General features: G+C 40.7%; 1 protein-coding gene across 2 annotated transcripts in view; it reads right to left on the bottom strand.

Moving 5' to 3' along the window:
* Positions 1-3,537: 3,537 nt before the first annotated feature.
* Positions 3,538-20,125, bottom strand: part of il6r (interleukin 6 receptor) — a 36,206-nt gene continuing 19,618 nt past the window's right edge. For both annotated transcript variants that reach the window (XM_084053255.1, XM_084053256.1), the window contains exons 7-13: positions 15,713-15,891; positions 14,137-14,309; positions 11,864-12,029; positions 8,776-8,822; positions 6,053-6,107; positions 5,436-5,535; positions 3,538-3,766 (exon numbers count right to left, since the gene is read on the bottom strand). In XM_084053255.1, the coding sequence (XP_083909381.1) occupies positions 3,541-3,766; positions 5,436-5,535; positions 6,053-6,107; positions 8,776-8,822; positions 11,864-12,029; positions 14,137-14,309; positions 15,713-15,891 (946 nt within the window). In that variant the 3' untranslated portion in view covers positions 3,538-3,540. The remainder of the gene's footprint in view (positions 3,767-5,435; positions 5,536-6,052; positions 6,108-8,775; positions 8,823-11,863; positions 12,030-14,136; positions 14,310-15,712; positions 15,892-20,125) is intronic.

Genomic DNA, 20,125 nt, shown 5'->3' with positions numbered 1-20,125 from the left:
AACTTACACTCTGCCATACAGCGCGCCAAAGATAGCCGATCTACAAGCTGACAATGTGTCGTATTGCAATGCATTGTAAGCTTGGGGGCAGCCACAGCTGAATGGTTATAGAGAGCCTGGCAAACCCAAAGTCCAAGGTTCGATTCCCAAGGCCTCAGCAATGTGAAGGCCTCTGTCTGAGCAAGACACTTAACCCTTAACCGCTCCCCCCCTCCACACTCCTCTGTGGGCAGCCCTCAGCTGGGTGAAGCTGGAAACTGAAGTTCCCCCGCGGGATAAGAAAAAAGGTAAAAAATAAAAAGCTTGCAGATCTTTTTACCCATTCAATCACATCTGTGCCATTGTAGATTTTTGCCTATAACCATTATTTTATACTTCAAAAATAGCAGATATACAAGCTCATAGTGCGGCACCGAGTGCCGCACTATGAGCTTGTAGATCTGCTATTTTTTTTTTCAATCTCATTTTTTTTTGCAAATCTTTGAATATATATATATTTTTTAAACTACATTTTTAACTCAAATCTTTGCTTCTGAGGGTCCCTGGAACTAGCCTGGTAAACCCTCCCTCCGGAAATCTCATTTCCATTCCTGAAATCAAATGGAAATGAGATTTCCGGAGAGAGGGTTTACCAGGCTACCCTGGAAAAATACTTTTTCATGTCAAAGACCCCCAAAATTATATGTATTTGGACGCGGACCCCCATCTCAAAATATGTTGTTCCAGGGACCCCGTCCAGGAGCAAAGATTTGAGTTAAAAATGTTCCCTTGAAAAAATATACTATATATTCAAAAATGTGCACAAATGTTCACGATTTAAAAAATAAATGCAGATCTACAAGCTCATAGCGCTATGAGCTTGTAGATCTGCTATTTTTGAACAGCCAAAGTATAAACATAATTGTTAAAGTGGTTACACAGAGTCTTAATGGATTAATAGCCTAAGAGTTTGATCCTGACAGACAGCCTCCATTATCTTCATGGGACTGTGTTTTAACTCATAGCCTACTGAGTAACTTTCAATTAAAGAATAGTTTTTTTTTATATACAATCTTTCACTGGTATATTTTTCACACTAAACATTCCAAATACAGTAGATGTTTTTTGTATTTATTTTTTACAACCTCTCTAAACATTATTAAAGAAGACCTGAATTATTATATTTTTTCCACATTCCTAGATCACAGTGATCACAATCAGGGGCGTCACGGCCATTCACTGTGTGTACGACGCGACACCCTCACTCACATAGATCCGTGATTTCATACCCCCCACTTTAAAAAAAAATAAAAAATAAATAAAAAATTATATATATATATATATTATATATATATATATATATATATTTTTTTTTTTGTGATAATAAATCGGTAAAATCAGGCAAAAATAAGAATTAAATAACCTAACCCTAACCCTAACCCTAAAACCGAAATAAAGTAACCAATACACGAAAAAAATCCGCCCAAAAAACGCAACATTTTGAAAATATTTTTTTTTTTTTACATTTGACAGTTACAAATGTTTTTCACGATTTTTCAAAAATAGCAGATCTACAAGCTCATAGCGCGGCACTCGGTGCCGCACTATGATCTTGTAGATCTGCTATTTTTGAATAGCCAAAGTGTAAAATAAGGGGTATCGTCCACCGAAAGTCCATCCCCCCCCACCTTCTGAGAGCCCGTGACGTCCCTGGTCATAATGGGGATATAATTAACAATAGAAAATCAAAAAAACAAACAAAAAAAAACCTCAGGTCATGCATTAAATACATGCTTTTCTTTTGGACATGTTTGATATTTATATCTGGTAATATCACAATTTAAATAAACATGTATGGTGTCCCTATGTTTCAAAATGTGTATTTCTTTTATTTTTATACATTTAGCATTTACAAAAAGGTAATGTACTTGAGTGCAGTTTTGAGGTACTGTTATTTTATTTGAGCGAATACTTTATAGAAATATCGTACTTTTTACTCCAGTAGTACAATTATAGTTACAAGTCGCTTTGTATAACTATTTTAAACTGAATCTATAGATCTGCTATTGTCTACTTTGTGAGTACTATTACTTTGGTACTGTAAGTATATTCGTTGCTAATACCTAGCCTCGCGTGGCCAGATTATATCACTGCGTGGATATGAGTCTGGTTGTTCTATGAGGACGTTTGTTTTCCCCAAGGGGCGGGATCAAAAGGATGGCTCTGCACGCAATTGGTTAGACCTACAAACAACTACCAATACCACAGTCTCCCATATTTAAAAACTGGACCCTGATTGGTCACCCCAGACTTCAGGAGCAGGAAATGGATTCACAACGGAGCGGGGCCAGACCCAAATCGCAGAGGGTTCCGGCTTGTGTGGGTTCCGGCCGCCTGACCGGATCAGAAACCCGAAAATGGTATTGATCCCAGGCTACCCCCTTCCTTCCAGTCAAATGTTTGACGTTTGGTCACATTTGTCCCATGTAGTCACGATATGCCTTTTGGGGAGTGAGAGTGCGTTGTTCCGAACTATAGTGCGGAAAGACTGTCCGACACGGATGAGCATTCCGACGTCAGAAGGAGCATGCATCGGCCTTAATAGAATATTTATTTACCAGTGGTGTAAAGTAACTAGGTACATTTACTGAAGTGCTGGAATTTTTACTTTACTGGAATATTTCCAATTCTTAGTACTTTTACTTCTACTCCACTACATCTCAGAGGGAAATATTGTACTTTTACTCCACTACAATTATTTGAAAACTTTAGTTACTAGTTAATTTGTAGATTTTGATTATTATTACAAAACATACATTCACCACTTCAGCCCTATACATTTCGGCATTTTGAAAATAGCCGATCTACCGATGTACAAGCTCACAGATCTACCGATCTACAAGCTTGTCGATCTACCGATCTACAAGCTCACTATGCGTCGCGATATGGCATATTGTGAGCTGCTATTTTCAAATGATTTTTATACATTTGAAAACTTGTGAAATGGGTCATTCTGCACAATGACTGCTTTCTACTTCTGGTACTTTAAGTACATTTTGATACCAATACTTTTGTACTTTTACTCAAGTCAATTTTGAATTGCAACAGAGTATTTTTGACATTGCAGCATTGATACTTTTACTTAAGTAAAACATTTGAGTGCTTTTTTCCACCACTGTTGATAGGCTCTATGCACAGCAGCCATATTATCACTTCCTTCACAGGTGCTACCAATGATACTAATGAAGGCTCTGTTCCATTTAGTGTAGCACAGTGGTTTCCACGACCCCCATAACTCTGAGAGTGTACAAATGGAACCAAACCATTTGTACACTCTCAGAGTTACACACCTGTAAGGGGCCATTTGGAAGCCCATGAGGGTCCCTGGACCCCAACTGTAGACCCACTGGTGTAACAGAGTGTTTCCAGTGGGCCAACATGCACAATATCAGCACCCTGACTCTGTTTGACCAGAATGGAACAGAGCCTTCATTAGTATCATTGGTAACACCTGTGAATGTCTTCATAATATGGCTGCTGTGAATAGAGCCTATTACTTAGTTACTGGCCAACCAGGAAGTAGCTGCTGTTGTCAAAATGAAGAGCTTTGGTCTCCTCCGTCTCCACCTCCTCTCCATTATCCTCCTCCTCCTCTCCTCCTCCTCCTCCTCGCTCCTGCTGCCCCTCCTCGTCAGGGAGGGTGTGTTTGTAGCGCGAGGGGGACAGCGCCCCCTGTGGGGGGGAGGGGGGTTTGTGGATGGAACATGGCAGCACCAAACCTACACGTCTGAGAGAGGGGAAGATGAGAGGTTAGTTCCATATGGTGTAGAGTAACTAAGTACATTTACTCAAGTACTGAATTTTGAGGTACTTTTACTTCACTGGAGTATTTCCAATCGTCTATACTTTTACTTCTGCTCCGCTACATCTCAGAGGCAAATATTGTGCTTTTACTCCACTACAATTATTTGAAAACTTTAGTTACTAGTTACTTTGCAGACATTAATTATTACATAATAAAACATACATTATACAACAGGTAGTTCCGACCAAGCAATCTGATTGGTTGAAATAGCTTTCTAGCCGTGCTTCAAACCAGCATCATAGCACGGGCCTAATCACATTAATAAATCACTCCGCAGACCGCAGTGCAGTCCAGTCCGCACCTGATTAGACCATTATATGGCACAGCTGTGCTGTGAAGTCACTCTGTCCCACGGTAGGAAAACAAACAGACAGTAGCCTGACCCACCGCCGCCACCGGAGAACAAACAGCTATGCAAAATGGACTATGTTGTTAATTTGGTGGATTTACGGTTGATCAATGGTTAGAAGGTTATAAATATCCTCCTGTGTAAAGTAAAATGACTCCCATTTCGTTAACAGTCCAGTAGGCTATATGCTCCGTCGTACGACCGTGTTACGCGGCCAAAATAGCCGATCTACAAGTTCACAACGCGTCGCCATCGCAACGCGTTGTCAGCTTGTAGATCAGTTATTTTGGCCGCGTGACACGGTCGTACGACGGAGCATATAGCCTACTGGAATTCATTCCACTGCGCAAGCATTGATAGCTCAGCTGTGTTGATGAGACGGTGCCTCAAACTCAAAGCACTGCTACAGGGACTATTTAATGTCTCTCAGTCAAAAACTCTTCTCTTTACAGGGAAACGGACAATAGCGAAACATTTTTATTATTAATTGCCCCACAATATGAATACATTTGGATGTGTTTTGTTGGTAACTGTTGTATAATCGCAATATTACACTCGAGGGTGTGCTTTACCTTACATTATTGGCACTTCAGTGATGCTGGCGGAACTCGGCTTCGCCTCGTTCCTGACCGCATCACTGGCGTGCCAATAATGACGGTAAAGCACACCCTCTCGTGTAATATTGCTTAATTAACCACTTTAGGCCTATTTTATACCGAGGCTATTTGGAAATAGAAGATCTACAAGCTCTGTGACGCGTTGTGAGCTTGTAGATCTGCTATTTTCAAACATTTTAGTACTTTTACTTTTGGTACTTTAAGCACATTTTGATAACAATACTTTTGTACTTTTACTCAAGTAAATTTTGAATTTGGCTGATTTTCCCCCTCTGTCCAATCGGGTGAGTCAAAGGCGGACCGTCCCAAGACTCAGGAAGCAACATGGTGCTCAAGGCAGAAGGCGGTGCGGGCTACGGGGAGGGTCCTGAAAGTGAGGGACAGGCGCGTCACTCCCGTTTTTTAGAATCCGCTGGCTGCAAAAAACTGTGGCCGCGCACAACCTGCGTTTAACGCTAGCCGATCATGTTTTGGTGGGAGCGCGCCCTAACAGAGCATTTCTACATTGCAGTATTGATACTTTTACTTAAGTAGAAAATGTGAGTACTTTTTCCACCACTGCTGCTATATGTATTTCACAATAACCATTCCACATACAAGTTGAATAAAAATGAGGAGCACTGACCTCACAGTATAGGCAGCCAGCGGCACCAACAGGATGACACAGGAACTGGCGGCCAACAGAACGTACCACACCACCTCTGTGCTGTGTGACTGCTCACCACCTTCAAATACACACATTCAGCCATTTTTCCACCACAGAAATTCTACGATTTTCCAGGAATCTTCAAATAAATATCAATAATAGTGAAAAAAGTAACAGATCTACAAGCTCACAATGACACGTTGAAATAATGTGTGTGTGTGTGTGTGTGTGTGTGTGTGTGTGTGTGTGTGTGTGTGTGTGTGTGTGTGTGTGTGTGTGTGTGTGTGTGTGTGTGTGTGTGTGTGTGTGTGTGTATTTTGACCTAGTTCTCAGTCGTTGGGTGCAACTATGAGCTTCCTGTTCAAGCCCATGGGGGTAGAGGGGGTTTTCAGCGCACGCACGCACGTACGCACGCACGCACGCACGCACGGACACACACACATGCACACACACGCACACACACACACGCACACACACGCGCACACACACGCGCACGCACACGCACACACACACACACACACACACACACACACACACACACACACACACACACACACACACACACACACACACACACACACACATCACGTTATTACCATTGAAGACAGCCTCTGGGATTCCAGATCCTTCAAATTCGGGGTCGAATGGATACTGTGGACAACATGGAGACATTATGTATATATATACGGAATATAAAGGGTGTCACGATACTCGATACGTGTCGAAAATGAATCGGAACTGACGTTCAATACTATGTATCGAAATCATAAGCACATGCACGCGTCCGAGGGCACTGTCGTTGTTTTCCCGTGCATTTCCGCACAGGCGTTGCTTCCGACGCGGGACAAATGGAGCCGACAGACGAGTTGACAGAGAGAGATGTAGCCAACGTCATTGGTCAATACATGTTGATCAGAGTCATGACAGACAGAGAGCGCAGTGACATCTCAAAGCAGGGTGATTAGCACCATTCAATGACGACCAATGTCTGTGTCTGACACATTTATAATGAGGTGTGAACAGCACTGTTCAGCATGCGACAATGTCACTGAAGAGTCAATCCATAATCATCCTAATGTAGAGCAGTGGTAACCATATGGGGTTCAAGTGGTTAATGGGCCAAACTAAGTCTGTGGGAACCAATATGTAGGCTCATACAATGAACATCATGGTTGATGATTCAACATGGGTCAAAACGTTTCAAAATAGTGAAAATAACAGATCTACAAGCTCACAACACGGCACATTGCGACATGTTGAGAGCTTAAGTGGTTATAACATAATTCTGAAAAACGAAAGTGCATGTGAACGTGCGGGGTGGGGTGGTTTGTCAGATGATCTAAGAAGGGTGGGCTCCAAGTCTGTGATTGAATGGTGTTACTGACCTGGTTTTATGTCACTGCAGTCTGTCTGTCATGACTCTGATCAACATGTATTGACAAAGGCTTATTAGACCCTCTAAATCAGTGGTGGGCAACTTTGATGATGGAGAGGGCCACTATATTTCCACACTCACTCCAGAGGGCCACATTGTATACTGTCTCTCCGTTTTGTTTTGTTTTACTTTTGTTGGCATTCTATGTCACACAAAAGTAGCAAAAATCTGGATTCCAATAAAAAAAGAAAATAGCAAAAATAGCAGATCTGCAAGCTCAAAACGCGTCGCACTGCGACGCGTTTTGAGCTTGTAGATCGGCTATTTTTGCTATTTATCTATTTAGCTATTATCTCATTTCAAATGTATTTAGTTATACTTATGTTACCTTTATGAACTTAAATACAAATACATTGGACATAAAAAAAGACAATAGAATTGTAATACTAGTCATTAAGCTACTAATATAGAGTAATTAAAGCCGGTCATATTTGGAATTGTAACAGCTGAAATCAATAATATATCAGTATTCCGAAATTAACCTGCGAGCCGCATTAAGTGAAGGTGGCGTCTACCAAAAACTGTGCCCCTTTAACCACAAAATAATTCGCACCGGATTAAAAAACAGACGTCCTCCCGTTATTATTACAAATCCCTACTGAGGTCCTTACATAATATTAATCCTGTGCAAACCGGGCTTTAGTGTAATAACTAAATGTGTTTGTTACTACATGTAACATGTGTGTACATTAGGTGCAATATCTTGAGTCTTTTTTTAGTGATATATTAATATAGATGAACGATTCTATATTAATATAGAACGATGCTACAAATCGTTACTGTTATACAGTGCACTGTGTGCTTACAATGGCTTACTTTTCAATTCATTCAGTTACAGGGCTGAAGGGAGAAGGGCTTTCCAACTGGATATTACATTAATTATAATTATGTATAGACATGATGGTTTCATTTCAAAGCGTTGGTTAGTACATTTAAACCTTTGGATTTCTAATACATTATATCCACTATTGTCTGCCAAGTCATTTCTCACTGTTTAATTAAAGCAGCTGTGTTTCCTTTGTTGTATGCTGTACTTTCCCATATCCATGTCAGGATCAGTACATCTGTATGCTTGCGGTGTGCTGAAGAAATGTGTGCTTGACCTAATGGCCTCTTTGAATGTGTGAATTATTTTAGCCTGGCTTAACCTATTAGACACACTGACTACACTTGGTCAAAGCTGGCTTTGTCTTAAATCTGCTTTAACCCATTAAGACCCGGAACGCATACTGTTTTTTTTTGCTATAAAGAACAGGGAAAACTGTTGCGCCCTTCTTTGTCTTTTGGTCAAGGTTGATTGCAGGTGCCGTGGTCTCAAAAAACATAAGGTAAACTGGCAGAAGGAGACTCGCTCACTGCATAAAAATTAAGGAAGACTCCTTAGACAGACTTTAAGAAAATATATTTTCTTTATTTTATATAATGCTCATCTTGTGCTCAGTGCTCATATAGTGATTAAAAAAGCAAACGTTTCAGTCCTCCTAGGACCTTCGTCAGTGCTGTCGACGGCCTTTAACCATTATTTTATACTTTGGGCTATTCAATAATGGCACAAAAATCTTGAATATTTTGTGCAAATCTTTGAATACATTTAAACAAAATGTTCAATTCTGAAATATTTCCTTCTGGAGGTCCCTGGAACAAAAATATTTGACAAATGTTGCTTTAAATGTTTAAAAAAAATATATATTCAAAGATCTGCACCTTTCACGATTTAGCAAAAATAGCCAAAGAACTGAAATGAAGTGAAATGGGCCCCAGGTAAAAAGTTTTTAAAAATATCACAGAGGACTTGACTGTGGACGGACCGGACGGACGGACGGACGGACGGACGGACGGACGGACGGACAGACGGATGGACGGACAGACAAACAGACAGTTTACCATGGTGATGGACAGGTCATCAGTGGACGACATGGTGGAGGTCTGAGCTGGGACACACACACAGAGAAAACGACAGGATCACACTCTGAAGATAAAGACCTTGTTTCACACAAGAGGAAAACACACTGCTCCTCAAATGAGTATTATGTGGTTAAAAACAGACTCCCTCTGAATGCTCCTCATAGTTAGATCAGTGATGATTTTGACAGCTTTTGAATAAAGTTTTAGTCATATTTTAATCATCTGAAATGTTTTAGTTTTTGTCTACTTTTAGTCGACTAAATATCATAAGATTTTAGTCGACTAAATCTACAGTTGATTTAGTCGACTGAAATGTATTTTGGCGGTGCCTTGATGGCGTCGTAATGGCTGATTTTACACTTGGTTGCATGCTGAAAATAGCCGGTAGATCTGCTATTTTCAGAGGGCGACACCCGAGCTCAACCAAACATAAAATGACTTGTCTTTTAGTTCTACTGGATCTCCACTAGTCCCTCACTAACATTTTAGTCAGTTTTTATTTTTTTTTATTTTGTTTTCATCAGTGAAAAAAGGTTGTCGACAATTTTTTTTGTGTTATAGTTGACGAAATCAACACTGGTTAGGATGAATATTGTAGAGCAGTGGTTCTCAAACGTGGTCATTTCAAGGACTCCCATAACTAACCTTACAGGTCCATTTGGTTCCATTTGACTTACTGAGGTTGATTTTGGACCCAGAAAGAATGTATTCAGTTTTTCCCATGGTGTAATGACAGTTAGTTTGTCCCCGCTTCTGGTCAGTTACTTATGCACACTATTATGATCATATGTAGTGTATCTAAATAACTGTTACTTCAATATAGGCCAGCTTACACCAAGTAACGGTACTTTTTACAGTCAGTGCTTGCCCGCTGGTCTATGGAAGGAGTGAAGATGGGTGAATGATTCAAGTGAGGAACACAAACACACATGTGTGCGTGCGCACGCGCACACACACGCACACACACACACACACACACACACACACACACACACACACACACACACACACACACACACACACACACACACACACACACACACACACACACACACACACACACACACACACACACACACACACACACACACACACAGAGAGTGGTGTAAAATAACTAAGTACACTTACTCAAGAACTGCACTTGAGTACAATTTTGAGGTTTTTTTTTTTTACTTTACTGGGGTATTTCCAATTTTCAGTATTTTTACTTCTACTCCACTACACCTCAGAGGCAAATATTGTTCTTTTACTCCACTATGATTATTTGAAAACTTTAGTTACTAGTTACTCTGCAGATATAAATGATTATATTATAAAACATACATTAACCACTTTAGCCCTATTTTAGCTTGTGAGTTTGTTGATCTGCTATTTTCAATCATTTTAGTACTTTAACTTTTTGATGTCAATACTTTTGTACTTTTACTCAAGTAACATTTTACTAACACAGGCCTTTTACTTGTAGCAGAGTATTTTTATATTGTGGTAGGCCTATCGCTACTTTTACTTAAGTAAAATATGTGAGTTCTTCTTCCACCACTGCACGCACACGCGCGCGCACACACACACACACACACACACACACACACACACACACACACACACACACACACACACACACACACACACACACACACACACACACACACACACACACACACACACACACACACACACACACACACACACACACACTGTGGGTTCATGTTCATTCCACCCCACTGAACAGGAAACAAGGAAGGAAGCGCACCCCCCCCCCCCGGTTGTCATGACAACGTTTGTTTGTGTGTGGGTGACTTGTGTCTGATGCGATGAAGGTCAAGTCTGTTGTTCAGGTTCACTCAGGACACCCTTTCACCCAAACAACACCCTGCTTTTCTATTGGTGGGATTATCTGTTATTACAGTCATTTCGAAACCAAACGCCTCCATGGGCTCAAATGTTTCCTACTAAAACCAGTGGTGTGAAGTAACTAAGTACATTTACTCAAGTACTGTACTTAAGTACAATTTTGAGGTATTTTTTACTTTACTGGAGTATTTCCAATTTTCAATACTTGTACTTCTACTCCACTACATCTCAGAGGCAAATATTGTACCTTTACTCCACTACAATTATTTGACAACTTTAGTTACTTTGTAGATTTTGATTATTATTACAAAACATACATTACCCACTTCAGCCCTGTATACATTTTGTCCATTTGAAAATAGCCGATCTACAAGCTCACAATGCGTCGCGATGCGACGCATTGTGAGCTTGTAGATCAGCTATTTTCAAATGATTTTTATATAAATTGTGAAATGGGACATTCTGCAGAATGAGTACTTTCTACTTTTGGTACTTTAAGTACATTTTGATACCAATACTTTGGAACTTTTACTCAAGTAAATTTTGAATTCCGGACATTTACTTGTAACTTGAGTATTTCTACATTGCAGTATTGACACTTTTACTTGAGTAAAACAATTGAGTACTTTTCCCACCACTTCAACAGGGTCTTCAACAGGGAATCTTTGTGTGTTTTTTTTTTTTTTTAAGTACACTATGTAACTTTCCTGTTCCACCCCATATTTGAACCTGGGTCTCCTGAACAAGTGCTGTTCTTTTAACTTAAGGGTTAGGGTTAAAAAAAAAAAAGTTTTTGTTTTTAAATATTGCATTCATAAATATGGCGTCCTAACATGATGATATCCTCACAAGTATCGTAATGCAAGTGCTATACTTTCACTTCTACTCCACTATCTCAGAGGCAATTATTTTACTTTTACTCCACTACAATTATTTGAAAACTTTAGTTACTAGTTACTTTGCAGATATAAATTATTATTATTATTATTACTACATTATAAAATATGCTTTAACCACTTTAGCCCTATTTTGTACCTAGGCTATTTGAAATCTGCTACAGTAGTTTCAAACATTTGAGTACTTTTACTTTTGGTACTTTAAGTCCATTTTGATACCTATACTTCTGTACTTTTACTCAAGGAATTTTTGCCATATTGATACTTTTACTTACAGTAAGTAAAACATTTGAGTACTTTTTTCCACCACTGGCGCTAACCTGTCCAGGGTTGTCCGTAGACGGCTGTGCTCCAGTCGCTCCAGTGACCTTCGTAATCATCCTTGGCTCTCAGCTGGACGGTGTACTCCATCCCGCGTAGAGCATCAGTGATGATGTAACACCCAAGCTTCTTCTCAACCTGCCAGTACACCTTCTCTCCACCGATCTAGGCATAGAGCACACACACACACACACACACACACACATTTTTTTGGGTAACATTTTGAAAATGTGTGCAAATCTTAAAGCAAACATTTTTAACTCAAATCTTTGCTTCTGGGGGGTCCCTGGAACAACATATTTTGAGATGGGGGTCCGCGGCCAAATACATATCATCTTGTGGGTCCTTGACATGAAAGGGTTTGAGAACCACTGATTATAGCACCATACGTTTTTTTCAACAAACGGTTAGGATTTAGGAGACATTTGTAGGATCCCCCAGAAGCAAAGATTTGAGTTACAAATGTTCACTTTAATAAATATATATTCAAACATTTGCAATTTTTCTCACGATTTTCCACAAAGAAATAGCAGATCTACAAGCTCATAGCGCGGCACGCGCGCCATATCTGCTATTTTTGAATAGCGAAAAGAAATCTGAAAATGACACAGATGCGTTCCCGGTCTTAAAGGATCATTTTGGACTAAGTTTTTCTTACCTTTTCTATGATGTTATGATCTCTTAGGATGAATGGTACAGTAGTAGTACAGTACTAGATATGTGATCTAACGCAAGGCCTATCCGCTCACGTTTTAAGCTGTGGCGGACCCAGGATGGAGTTATAACAATTTTCTACTGTACCATTCATCCTAAGATATCATAACATCATAGAAAAGGTAAGAAAAAGGGGGCACGGTGGCGCAGTCGGTAGTCGGTAGCGCTGTCGCCTCACAGCTAGAAGGTCCTGGGACGCTGTGGGCGCTGGGGGCGTGTCTTCTCCTCCGCGTCATCAGCGCCCATACCCTAGGTGGGGTTGGCGAAAGGGCCCACTCTGTGTGGAGTTTGCATGTTCTCCCCGTGTCTCTCAGGGTAGTTAATACCCTCACAAAAAACATGTTGTAATCCTGGTCACTATACTATACCCTGACTCACTATGACAGCCGGGGCGCCTGATGGAGGGGAAGGGAACTGGTTGGAATAACGTGTTCCTTCCACGCGCTACGTCCAACCAGGGAAACTCCCCCCTGTCAGGTGACAAGAAGGTCAGTTGGCTCTTATGCATTGAAGGAGGCATGAGCTCGGCCCTGGCCTCCCTAGGCTGGTGAGGGGAGTGTGAGGGGAGTGCCCAGGATCACTTAGAAAATTGGCACCGGGTGAAAAATAAGGGTTACAAAATCGTGGGATAAAAATTATTTAAAAAAAAAAGAAAAGGTAAGAAAAACGTAGTCCAAAATTCTCCTTTAAAGGGTTAAACCTAACCTCTAAATAGCTAGTCCTCCGATAACCCCAACCGGAATCTTTTCATAATTGTAAAATGTTTTTAGCCATAAAGAAAACCTGTAATGTAATTGAATTGCACATACAGATGCACGCACGGACGCACGCACGCACGCACACACACAATGCACACCCCTGCAATTACATATTTATGGCGTCATCACCTATACTTAAAGCAGGAAAACACACATACAGACACTACAAAGTGTCCATTTGCACAGTCTTAGGTCCCTATCTTTGCGCACCGCCTTACCCCTTATGCTTTAACATTATTGACAATTTTTACTATTTTTGCAAAACAGTGAAAATAGCCAATATCAACACGTTATGAGCTTGATGATCGGCTACTTGAACTATTTAAAAAATGTTTTTCAAAATAGTAAAAAATTGCTAAGTGGTAAGGCGGGCCAAGATATGGCCCAGTCTTAAATTGACGTGTTGCCATGTCTGCTTAGTACAAGCTACTTTGGGATTGTCACTTGTGAATATTGGTAGTGACTTTGCAGATATTGATTATTATATTATAAAATATACATTAACCACTTAAGCCCTATTTTATACATAGGCTATTTTAAAATAGCCGATCTACAAGCTCACAACGTGTCGCATCGCGACGCGTTGTGAGCTTGTAGATCTGCTATTTTCAAACATTTTAGTACTTTTCCTTTTTGTATTTTAGTATATTTTGATGCAAATACTTTTGTACTTTTACTCAAGTGACATTTTGAACGTGGGCCTTTTACTTGTAAGAGAGTTTTTCTACATTGCGGTATTGATACTTTTACTCAAGTAAAAAAAAAATGGAGTACTGTTTCCACCACTGGTATAGCCATACCTTCACCACAGAGTCCAGTGTGGACTGCAGGGGTCTGTACATGAGCTCATACTCCAGGATGTAGAAGTTGTCCTGGCTCTTCCAGGACCGAGGGGGACCCCAGGTGACAACCAGTCTCCTCTCCTGTCCCTCCACCTGCCTCAGTGTCACCGCCGACGGGGGGTCTGGCTTCACTGAGAGAGAGAGAGAGAGGAGTGAGGAAGGTTGCCAACCGTCCCTTGAAATAAGGAATAGTCCCTTCTTTGGAAACTAAAAGACGTGTCCCTTGTTGAACTGGTAAAGGACACACTTTGTTGTCGCGTCAAATTCTGCCAGGGCCCACCCTGCCAACGATGAGTTTGGACAAGTTTTAGTTTTTTATTGTTTTATAAAAGATTGCGCTGTCACGCGGTCTATCAACCGAGTGATCACTTTCACTTTCCACTCAACCAGATCCGGAAATAACCGAAGATTCCCGCCTCCGTCCACTTCCTGTTTATTGGTTTCCTGGAAACGGCTCTAGGTCACCCTACCTATTTCATAACTTTCTTTAATCCACTTTCAACCTGGGATCCTTATTTTTGTATGTATCATTATTATACATTTGTTTTTATTTCAATAGCAAAAATAGCCGATCTACAAGCCTATTTTTGCTATTTGTCGGAGGAGAAGTATAGTGTGTGTGTGTGTGTGTGTGTGTGTGTGTGTGTGTGTGTGTGTGTGTGTGTGTGTGTGTGCAACAACCTCTTCTCTTTTTTTCAGTAAGCAGGATCAGAGGGTATCCAGTTACATAATGGTTTGTTTTGGTCTACATTTATTTTATTGTTAAAAACTATTCTGTTATATATGTACAGTATGTTCAGGTACATCATGGTTTCCTTTTCTGAGGGTAATTAAATAATGTCTCGTGTGAACCCTCCCTGGGGGCTGGTATGTATGAATACAAAAACTGGTGAATCATTGGCCAAGTTGTCAAGTAATAAAAGAAACAAGCTGATTTACAAGCAAGGTGTTGTGAACTTGTAAATCGGCTATTTTCACAATATTTATCAGTGGAACCGAGTCAAACTATACATGTATTGCTTACAATTCCAAGTGTTTGTCAGGGTGGGGGGTCCCCTGTTAAAATGTCATCATTTTGGGGGGTTCCCTTTTCAAATATGATTACTTTGAGGGGTCCCGGCCTGAAAAGGTTGAGAACCACTGGATTATATGAATATATTAATGACCAATCTATGTACTGAAAAGACACACTTCTGTATAGTTGCTGTGGGACTTTGTGTGAACTGTTTGTCTAAGCATACATGATCTGAATGCAATGCAATGTCTCTTCCCCTTGAAAAGCTTTTAATGAAATAAAGAAAAAGTTGGTCACAAAAAAAAGAAGAAGGGCTCCAAGGGTGAACGAGAAATGACACTTGTTTCGCGTTCGCGGCAAATTAACTAGTTCTTTTTGAACGAATCGACCATGAACGACACATCGCTAATGGGAAGCCATTAGCGAGCCCAGAGGAAAAAGTGACGACTAGTTGCAGCGTCTCTTTACTGATCAGCTCTTGCGAGCTGATAAAAAAAGGTTGGGATCCCGGTGACTTACAGATGCCTAAGGGGGTGAATTCCAGCATAGGACTGACATTGCTGCCTGCCAGGTTGGACGCGCACAGCGCGGCCCTGTGAAGAGTCCTGTGTTCGTCTTCGGTGTGCTCCACGGCGCACCACCACCGAGTGGTGGAGCGATTATACGAACACGCTGTGCTCGACAAGTTGCCCTCCTGACTAGAGGAGAGAGAGAGAGAGAGAGAGAGAGAGAGAGAGAGAGAGAGAGAGAGAGAGAGAGAGAGAGAGAGAGAGAGAGAGAGAGAGAGAGAGAGAGAGATGAGATGAGATGAGGTTATTATAATTTATTTAACCCATACCCCGAGTACAGAAGTCGGGACGTCACTCGTTCATCCCCAGGTTCGTAAAGTAATTTCGCTATGGAGAATAACATTGGGTCATAGGGGTGTCACGATTCACTTACCTCACGATTCGATTCAAAATCGATTCCTAGGGTGCCGATTCGATTAAAATTGCGATTCTGCGATTAATTGATATTCGATTCGATTCTGCGATTTATTGCGATTTTCTAGGGTGCCGATTCGATTAAAATTGCGATTCTGCGATTTATTGCGATTTTCTAGGGTGCCGATTCGATTAAAATTGCAATTCTGCGATTAATTGATATTCGATTCTGCGATTTATTGCGATTTTATAAAAAAAAAAAAAAAAAAAAAAAAAATCGATTTTAATATTTTGAATCGATTTTTTAAATCGTGGCATTAAGAATCGCGATTTATTCATGAATCGATTTTTTTTGACAGCCCTATTGGGTCATCTTAGAAGTCTGTGCGATATTGTCAGGGAGGAGGCTCTGTATCGTTTATGATAGTCAGTCACTCATATTTGATACAGTTTATATCTCCACATCCAAACTGTTTGCGTTTTTTCGTAAATTAAGCTAGAAGCGCATCGCTTCGCGCCATGCTTCGAGCTTGTAGATCTGCTACTTTGGCTATTTTCGAATTTGAATGCTGATAAGTAACAGTTTTGGACTTACAGTAAGAGGTTTCCACCCGACAGAGACGATAATAAAGCAACATTTTTTATTTATTTTTAAGTTTTCCAGAAGAGGATTTAGAAGGCGATATTGTAAAAGTAGCAATACCACAATATAAAAATCACACCCAGTGTGAAGAGAGTGGTGCCTTGAATTAGTGTAACTGGTTGCATCCTTGTGTTGCAATCAGCTGCAGCTGTTGAGGCCGTGCTCAGACGGACGGACGGACCCACACACACACACGGTCAAGTGTAGGAGTGGCTGGCACCACTCAAAAATACTCTGTTACATGTAAAAGGCCTGTGTTCAAAATGCTACGTGAGTAAAAGAACAAAAGTATCGGCATCAAAATATACTTAAAGTACCAAAAATAAAAGTACTAAAATGTTTGGAAAATAGCAGATCTACAAGCTCACAACGGGCCGTGAGCTTGTAGATCGGCTATTTTCAAATAGCCTAGGTATAATAGGGCTAAAGTGGTTAATGTATGTTGTATAATGTAATAATTCATACCTGCAAACTAGTAACTAAAGTTTTTAAATACTTATAGTGGAGTGTTTGCCTCTGAGATGTAGGGGAAAGTATTGACAATGGGAAACACTCCAGTAAAGTAGAAATTCCTCAAAAGTGCACTTAATACTAGAATAGATTGGCCAATAGGAAGCAGGAAGTTGATGCAAGCAGGACCTTGTGCACCCTAAGGAGCCACTTCCTATGCTGTCACATTCACTTGATACATTACAAGAAAGGCCAAGAAGTCCTGCAGTGAACGTGCAACAGGAAACAGGCCCTGAGTCCTGATGCGTGCCTAAATGGTGATTCATTTCCTACTGAGAACAAACCATTTCATTTACAGTATATGTTTACTTTAGCGCGTCGGTTCTCAAAGTGGGGTCCGGGTACCCCTGGGCAGTGTTGCCAGATTATGTGAGAGAAACAAGCAACCAGGTCTAGGAAAACCAGCCCAAAAGAAGCGACTATGGGGGCCACATGAGCACTTTAACATAATACATCAGCTATTTGAAAATAGCAGATCTACAAGCTCACAACGCGTCGCGATGTTGTGAGCATGTAGATCGGCTATTTTCAAATAAAATCGTGCAGGGAAGTTATAATAAGCAGATCTGGCAACCCTGCACCTGGGGTGGGGGTACCAATTTCTTTCTAGCTCATTCACTGCCAGAATAAATAAATAAATCATCCCACTGCCAGCGATTTTTCGATTTTCTTACTTTTTCAAGTAATCACAGGATATTTATCTCCAGTATGATCGACCCCCTGATGGTTGCTAATCATGGAGGGTTTCAAAATCGCCAAAAATACATAAATAATAGCTGTAGAACCCTCGTAGACGTATTTATGATTCTGACGTTTTCAATCTACGAGAGTTGTAGGGTTCACCCCCCGTGGACACAGGGACTTTCTGCACTATGCCCCTCAGATACTCCAAACGTGTACAAATTTAAAATAAAGGTGCTTACCCCAAAGCCCCAAATGTTAACTCTCTCTACGCGGTAGTAGTTTAATGTAATAATCCATATCTTTCAATAAAGAAGTGTTTTAATGCCGTCTGTGGCCGATTCTGTCGGAAGTTCCCAATGGGCGGTAGTGACGGGTAGTGAGGGGGCGCATCCGGTGAAACCGGGAATTACACTAAATGTAAACAGGAAGTAAACGAGGGTGAAAAAATGGCGTTCGGCCACAGACGGCATTAAAACACTTCTTTATTGAAAGATATGGATTATTACATTAAACTACTACCGCGTAGAAGTAGTTAACATTTGGGGCTTTGGGGTAAGCACCTTTATTTTCAATTTGTACACGTTTGGAGTATCTGAGGGGCATAGTGCAGAAAGTCCCTGTGTCCATGGGGGGTGAACCCTACAACTCTCGTAGATTGAAAACGTCAGAATCATAAATACGTCTACGAGGGTTGTATTCTACAGCTACATAAATAAAAAGGTGTCAAAGTCGTCGTTGGTAGTGAGCGTCACAATCATTTAAACCCCTTTATCCACATTTTATACTTTGGCTATTAAAAGCTCATAGCGCTATGAGCTTGTAGATCTGCTATTTTTGAAAAAGTCTTGAAAATGTGTGCGAATCTTTAAATCAGTTTTTTTTAAAGGCGATTTTTTTTAAAAACACAAATCTTTGCTTCTGGGGGTCCCTGGCACAACACATCTTCAGGTGGGGGTCCGCGGCCACATACGTATCAATTTGGGGGTCCATGGCACGAAAACGTTTGAGAACCACCGCTTTAGTGAACAGTGTTTTATTGCATCTGCAGTATATTTTTACTCCTTGAGTACAAATAGTCAATCTTATTATCACCTAGGCCTACTATAGGAATATAGAGACTTTGAACACTTATACATAAAATAAATAAATACAATGAAAAATATCACTTAAAACAGCGGTTCTCAAAGTTTGATAGGTGGATCCCCAGGGGTCCTTGACGGGGTTCCAGGGGGTCCCCAGCCAAATGAGTTGATAATATAGCATCAAAATCGGTTCTACCACTGTAAACTTTGAAAATAGCCAATCTACAAGCTCACAAGGTGTTGCGGTGAGCTTGAGTGCCATAAACGGTCCGGACCGTTTTTGGCCCATTTTTTTTTTAAATATATTTTTCCCATGTGGGGCGCTCTAACGAAACTTTGGAATCATCCAAGGAGTCTCTAAGAAGGAGAGGCCGGATGTGGATCCATGTTAAAAATGCTTCCGGTCGTCGGCTCCAATGTCGACTAAAAGCTTAAAGGACGACTTCACCGATTTTCAACCTATCTTCATATAATAGGTCCTCACTAATACTCATGATAAAATGGTACATTTTTTTCCTACTCGGTCTGTGTCTCAGAGGAGGGCTGTGGACAGTTCAGAGTCCCGTCTACCAGTGACATCATCAATGGGGAATCTAAGCTAATAGAAACTGCAGGCTTTCTGTTCCTGGAAAGTTGCAATGCAATAAAAAAAGCCATTGTTCTCGTGTTAATAAAAATCTAAATAAGAAATGTGAAATCTTGTTGGAAAAAAAAATCATGCCTAACGATGATGTCACTGGTAGACGGGTTTCTGGACTGTCCACAGCCCTCCTATGAGACTCAGACCAAGTAGAAAAAAATGGTACCATTTTATCATGAGTATTAGTGAGGACCAATTATATGAAGATAGGTTGAAAATCGGTGAAGTCGTCCTTTAATATCTCCTATTTCTTTTTAACGTGATGGAAATGAGCAGTTTTCGATCGGCGATCACTCTGCAATGGAGGATCGCGTTAGAAATATTATTGTTCCAAGCGTTAGTCGGGACCTTCCGCCGTCTCGCACGCAGGCTTTGTTTACATGCGCGTCCTCGTCGGGGCTTCTACAGCACGCAACATATCAGCGTAAGTGGATGGAAGATATGCTGGCA

This window comes from Gymnoscopelus microlampas, assembly GCF_963454915.1.
Source record: "Gymnoscopelus microlampas genome assembly, chromosome: 3".
Lineage (NCBI taxonomy): Eukaryota > Metazoa > Chordata > Actinopteri > Myctophiformes > Myctophidae > Gymnoscopelus > Gymnoscopelus microlampas.
This window is presented reverse-complemented; position numbering and strand designations above follow the sequence as displayed.